This window comes from Ruditapes philippinarum, unplaced genomic scaffold (assembly GCF_026571515.1).
Source record: "Ruditapes philippinarum isolate M1 unplaced genomic scaffold, ASM2657151v2 ctg21803_1_1_1_1, whole genome shotgun sequence".
Lineage (NCBI taxonomy): Eukaryota > Metazoa > Mollusca > Bivalvia > Venerida > Veneridae > Ruditapes > Ruditapes philippinarum.
This window is the reverse complement of record NW_026865873.1, coordinates 5,137-12,238: the sequence shown is the minus strand read 5'-3', so window position 1 is coordinate 12,238 and position 7,102 is coordinate 5,137. Positions and strand designations below refer to the sequence as shown.

Sequence of the window (7,102 nt, the reverse complement as noted above, 5' to 3'; positions counted from 1 at the left end):
CGACCGGGGGTCATTATTCTATGGGGGTCACTTTACAACGTTACACCGGCCCACCTCCCGTTTTCCTCATACTGCATTTCTCTGCAGAAACTTCACTCTTGTAGCGGTCTTTACCTGATTGTGAACAAAACATATTTTTTATATGTGACGTGAAATACATATTGTTTGTATACTAGATATCTATATTTTACCTATAAATTATAATCTATATATAAATACCTATAGTAGACCTCAGCATCATTCCATGGTGTATGTTCTGATGCCGACACCGTCATCACAAACCCAGGTAAATATGTAATCGAATATGTGTAAAATAATTATAAAAAACTGCTAGTATCACAGTAAATATCAAAGAGTACATACCTGAATAACTTCATCAATCCTGACTGAAAATTTTTTTACAATTAGTACGTACACTGTCAGGTCTAATTTATTTACAGTTAATCTACTGATTTCGTTACATGTTCATGATGTTGTATTTCCAATTTCATTGTCCTGATCTAAATGTCTATAAATTATATTAAAACACTCCAAAGCTAGTCATATGCATGTATAGCGTTTCCATCTTATGAAATGTGTGTTATTGTTTTTTTTTTTCAGACTTTGATGATTCAAGTTATGACATTGTTGATGACAATCTTCTAAGCAGTGACCTTCTTAGCTTGTGTCCGCTTGAGACGTTAACAAAAGGTGTCTGGATCTTCTGATTTACTTTAAATAATTTAAAAAGCTCCGAAATAAATTTCACCATCCATTTCCTAGATTATGCACTTATTATCCTTGATAACGTTCATTTATTCAAGTCACTAAATGAATAAAAGTCGATAAATAATTAATATTCCAATATGTTAACACATGCATACAGTTCTGGTTTAAAATTTTACCGGTTTACACACTATTCACAGAATAGAACACTGTGTATCTTAGTGGGCGGTTTTTACAAATGTGTAATACAGTAAAGTAATTAATGTTTTCCATTTTCAACATTTTTGAACTTGTATGTGCTATAAGAATTAATAAACACATAGTTTTTACAGTTATTATTCAATTATATAACACAGTTAACGTGTGCACCAACCATTTAAACGAATTAACACATTCCTGCCTTACCTAAATATATTCACATATAAACTCACCCGTTGACCTGTTTCGGTGAACTATGGAAGACTACATCCGTCTTTACCAAACTACGACAATTTCCAATATTACTGTAGACAGATATGATTTATTTTTCTTGTAAAATTCTGTAATATTTGTACTTTTGTAGGAAGGTGTATCATACATTTTATTAGATATGACATTTAAGTTGTGAATAGTCTTCTTATTTATCCAATCAATTTTCATGACCCATACTCAGATATTATATTTTTCATAAAAATATTCAATATTGAAAAATGTTTCTTTTTGCATGACTTTTACAAATGAAATATTGCAGATGTTCAAGATAACATGAACATGCCATCCATGTCGGTGACAGCAGACGAATCAAGACCAAGTTATCCAGAGGGGTCCGCAACAAATGCTCCAAGCCAAACTGCTTCATGTGATTATTTTTTAATTTTATTTTCCTTATATTTTCCCTTATAAATCTTCATTATCACATCTACCAAATTCAATAAATAGATGTACAGTATATCATATAAAATTACGTCTATCTGCTACCTCTTAATTTTGGCATACTGAAACATGTGGAAATATAAATTTTGAGATTCATTGAATGTCGGTTGTAATACTCAAGTAGTCGCCTGTGCGTGAAATAATGCACGAAGGAACACCTGTCGTCTTGCTTCACCAGTAAAGCTGGAACGTTATAACTTTTGTCCTAATTTTCAGTTTTGTGAGATTTTATTACGGGTTAAAAAAGAAAGAAAAAATCCAAATCTAGTCAGTTAATCAAATTTATCTCTCCTACATTCAAAGTGGGATATATATGACGATATTTCCCAATAATTTTATTAATCTAATAAAGTGTAAAATTTATTTGCAGTTACGTCGGATGAAAAGAGCAAGCATAACAACAAAACTCACCAGAAAAGGTTAAAACATACTTTTAATATATAAAATTCATTTCACAATATTTAAAAAACACGTCCGTCACACCCAGCTCCGGTTCTCATCATCTGTTAGCCTGGAAGAAATATGTTTTTGATCTTTTTAAGAACTTTTTAAACTAGATAGATAAAAATGTAATGATAGATAAACTGTCAAATCGTTATATGACTTTGTGATAGGATATGATAGGATGTAACATGATAGAATGTCAAAATTTGACATGCTAGAATATGACACTAGTGACAGGAATTGTTTTAATAAGATTTGGCATGATATGGTAGAATACTGGTTTGGCAGGATAAAATAAGATATCGAACGTGCAGATTTAGTCGAAAAAGAACAATACTTGTAAGCCAATGTAAAGCCAAGTAAGTAAATGTAAACCAAAATTTCTTTTATATATTACAGGACACTGAAGGATCTACAAATGACATATTATGAGAGACAGATCCAGCTCTCCGAGACACAAATGAAATGTTACAATAAATTTGCCCAACTGGCTGATGTTTTGATAGAAAAATATAAAATTGATTAACATGAACAAAACTATTTAATGTATGCTTTGGTGCTTTGTTCTGAGGACAGAACTTGTTAAAATTTTGATGTTTTAAATGAAATATTGCATTTGGTGTATAAAATTTGTTTAACTTGAAATTTGAAAAAATAGATTGTATTTGCCTTAAAATATGTTCTTACTTACTCTATTTTATCCTAGAAATATGTCTGAACAATGTGCTGCCTAACTCCTTTTCCATCCATAGGCCCCTGAAATATCTCTGTTGGAGGTTGGTCTTGGTCACAGTCACTGCCGTCTTGAGGCTCACCCCACTGTTATCTTAAATAGTGAAGAACAGCGCAGGCTACAACAATTCGAGTGACTCTATCTGGTTTCATGCGTATCTATAAACAAAAGAATGTATCAATTTTATTTTAAATGTAAGCTTAAAAACCTTTAAGAACATACAACACTGACCTACACGGCAAATAAAACTAAAATTTATCGCGCGGTTTGAATACGCCTGTTCAAACAGAAAAACATGTACATTTTATTACAAATGTAATTGTCATTAACAATTTTCTCAATAAGAGAATAAAAAAAGGACATGAACTTTTTGAAATACAACTGAAACAAGTGTATAAAATTTGACATAAATAAACTCAAATACACACAGAAGTCAGTCAGCTGTCGTCATTTATTCAAGAAACATTGCATGGTACTGAATGGTGATTGGCCCCGACAAAATTAAACTTAACTAGTAAAAACAGGACTTATCCCAAATGATTTTGTGTGAATTTGTTAATGTGCTGGTTGCGCCACCACCACCTTCTTCGTCTAAAGGTAAAAAGAAGGAGCCAGGGAAGGCAAGAGTCTTGACAAGTACAGATGTACAGCAAGAAATTGAAGCAAAGGAAAAGAAGAAACAACAGGATATAAAATTAAAGGAAGAAAGAAAACAGCCATGATTAACCAAGAAGATAATAAAGGAATTATTTAGAAAGAAAGAGAAATTGAAGAAGAAAAAAGAACTGAACTGAGAAAAAAAACAAAGAGAAGGAAACTTTTTCAAATGGAAAAAAGACAACTAAAGTTACGTAGGAAAGTTGAAGCCCAGCACTTATAGACACACAAGACACAATATCAAAAACATTATTTTTGAAAAAATTACACTGATTTTCTTTTCTCTCAAGGTGTAATGAAGAAATTTGTCCTAAGAAACATTCAAGTAGTTGGAATGCACCATTACGGTCGCCGGGAGTTAGATCGACTGGGGTCATACATAGTTGATATCGAGGCTAACAACTCATATGATCCAACCCCCGTGGCAGTATATGATGGCCAACGTAAAGTCGGCAGTCCGAAGCGAAACGGCGGGAAGGCAATATACGAGGTTATAACCGCCAACAAGTCTAAATCAAAATACTCTTCTCCAAATCCTTCCAGAGGCGTGCACGTCGCGGAGAAGGCACACGGCAGGTCAAGGTCAAGTCATCTTAAGTACCAGAGGTGATTGTTTGACCTGTCGTGACAAACTCTGGAGGGTTGGCGCTAATGAAGGCCGTTTTTGTTATCGTCAGTCAGGAACATGATGCCTTGACAGTATTGTCGTCTCCTTTACCACCAACGAACGAAGAATGGGCTACCAGGAAGATTCTGCTTGAAAAAGACGTCCCCGATAAGACTACCGTAGTGGACCGGCAAGGATGCTATAATCTCGGACATATGGTTATTCCGGCGCCGAGTATAAATAAACTTACTTACACACACATCAAAATACTTCCTTAGACCTATTGAAGAACCTACATGACCTAAGGTGCTGTCAAGACGTGTTGTACCTCAACAAACATGTGCTATTGTTTTTTAAAAATACTTAAAACAGATATTGAGTGTATAACACAAATGGTAAATAAGCACAGCATAATATACGCAAAAGTAATGGAATTGCCTTCAAAACGTTCAACTTAAAATGTCAAGGTCATGGCTCTTCGTGTTCATGCTAGTTTTTCGTTTCATGTAAATTTGTTCTTTAAAAGCATTTTATATTATTTGTGTTCACTATATTTTACTGGCTGCATAACATTTAAATATATATAACAACATTTCAATAGTATTTGTGTTTGTCAAAAGTATTATACCAAACTACATATCATTGTTAAGCTTTAAAATTTTCTTTGATATTGTCAGAGTAATTTGCAATAAATGGCATTTTTACTGGTTTTAGATTCAACAATTTCTTAAGATTTAATCAGTTCTTCATGTTAACAAGATTGTTTTTAAAACGCCAGAAAATTTGACAACTTTAGGTCCCCATTGACGACATTTTTCTTCATGTGTTGACGACTTAAGGGTTTATTTGTCCTATGGTCGTCAGTGAGACACCTGTCTGGTTTCCCGTCTTGTATCATAAATGTTATTTATACAGCATGCGTTAATTTTATATTAAAATGGCCAGAAAAGAATCAAACTTTGAATTTTATTGAAGACAAGTTCATAAGAATACCTATAGCTAAAGAGATTTCAGAGAACAGGTTTAATAGCATTGCTGCGTTATAACAAAGTAATTCCATGCAGTTTAATGTAATCATTGTCAGTGCAAGTTTGAAATATTTTTTTCAAGTATTGACATTTGAATTGACAAATATACCGAACAAATATAAGAACAAAATGCAATAAAATGTTAAAGGAACTCCACTGAGGTCCAAAATCCTAAAATTATAAATCTATTTCTTACATTGATCGTCCGGGTCACTTAAAACAGAAAAATTTGCAAAAGATGATTAAAAAATATAAACAGAAATTTATTAAAAATTCTATTTTTACAAATGTTTAGCGTAAAATATGGACACTGTCTAAATTATAAGATACTGCTCCACCTTTTAAAAACTTTGCGAAGAACACTAGTATAAAATTATACTGAATTTTCCAAGATTTACATAGTGTTATGTATGCAACTTATTACATGTATATAATTTATATATAACCAGTTGGTATTTCCAATATTATCATTATTCTATTTTTAGAACATAAACTACATGTATGAACTAGAACGTTCTTACCTGTTGTAGAAAACTCATGCATTATATTTAGATAGAAACTTCTGGAATGTTCTTTATTGTTGAAGTTGCTAGATTATGATTACTTGAGAACATAATAGACCTTTCTGGAATTTTCTTAGTTAATATATATAAATTGACATTTTTCATTACCTTTCCCTTTTTAGTCATCAGTGATCTTTTAAGTCATCAATATATTTGGAGTATTATTCAACTTGGAAATTAAATGATTAATTGGAGCTTGGATTATTAATTATTCTTGTGGTTTTTATTGTGGGAATTTATTCTAAAGTGTTCTTGGATTTAACTTGGATTTAACTGTGCTATTGAAAAAGGATCATTCCAGGATCAGACTAGACATTTGTAATTTTTATTTGGACTTCAGGTATTTGTAAAGATAATTTGTTATTTTATTTTTCTTTAATAATTTTTCTGTAATAAATTTGTTATTGTTACAAGTTTGTTGCTGGCTTTTCTTTCTCGTTACGCCTGGCTCGTAACAGAAATTGGGGGCTCGTCCGGGATTGAATATTTATTTTGGCTACAATATTGGAAATTATTACCGTTTACTTTACATTTTATTATTACCGTATTTACTCATTTGAGTTGATATCATAGTTGTTCTATTAAGTGTGCCTTTCAATTTTGAAATTTTTGAAACACATCACTTTCTGAGTTTAAAACCAGCAACAAGCAGTCATGTCCTTTAATTTAGAAAAGTTTGTAGCTGAACCTTCCCAGGAGGTATTAGATTTGGCTAAGAAAACTGATTTGCTCGATCTTGCAAAAAAGTATAATTTATCAGAAATTAAATCTTCAATGCGTAAACAAGAAATTAAAAATCTTCTGATTCATTATTTTGTGGATGAAGATATTTTTGGAGAAGATGCACTTTCTCACATTGTTGAAAAACACTCTGAAATTTCTGAAATTAAGATAAAAGAGCTTGAACTTCAATTTAAATTTGAACTAGAAGAAATGGTATTAGAAAAAGAAAGGGAAGAAAGACAGTTAGAAAAAGAAAGGGAAGAAAGGCAGTTACTGTTAGAAAAAGAAAGGGAAGAAAAAGAAAGGGAAAGGCAGTTTGAAAAAGAAAGGGAAGAGAGAAAATTAGAAAAAGAAAGAGAAGAGAGAGAATTTCAGTTAAGAATGAGAGAATTAGAAATCAAAGAGAGAGCAAATCAGTTTGAACATAGAATAAATTCAAAATTTGATGTCACTAAAAATATTAGGCATGTTCCACCTTTCCAAGAAAAAGAAGTTGATAAGTATTTTCTTCATTTTGAAAAGGTTGCTGAAAATTTAAAATGGCCAATAGAGCACTGGACATTACTTTTACAGAGCGTCTTAATTGGTAAAGCTCGTGAAATCTATACACAACTTACTGTTGAACAAACCTCTAATTATGATAATGTAAAAGAATTAATTCTGAAAGGTTATGAGTTAGTACCAGAGGCCTACAGGCAAAAATTCAGAAATTCTAAGAAAGAAATTGGTC

At 31.8% G+C, this 7,102-nt stretch overlaps 1 protein-coding gene and 1 long non-coding RNA gene across 2 annotated transcripts; one reads left to right on the top strand and one right to left on the bottom strand.

The window, feature by feature from the left end:
• Nucleotides 1–228: 228 nt before the first annotated feature.
• Nucleotides 229–2,725, top strand: LOC132730615 (uncharacterized; the record flags this gene model as incomplete). Its single annotated transcript, XM_060716584.1, is given in 5 exon segments — nucleotides 229–286; nucleotides 601–690; nucleotides 1,436–1,543; nucleotides 1,988–2,036; nucleotides 2,461–2,725. Coding segments are annotated over 5 exon segments (432 nt in total), but the record flags the coding sequence as incomplete, so codon positions are not given.
• On the bottom strand, nucleotides 2,034–2,997 carry LOC132730617 (uncharacterized). The gene is made up of 2 exons (XR_009625780.1): nucleotides 2,753–2,997; nucleotides 2,034–2,128 (listed from the first exon to the last, which is right to left on the bottom strand). It is a non-coding gene; the product is annotated as an uncharacterized LOC132730617 (long non-coding RNA).
• Nucleotides 2,998–7,102: the final 4,105 nt, after the last annotated feature.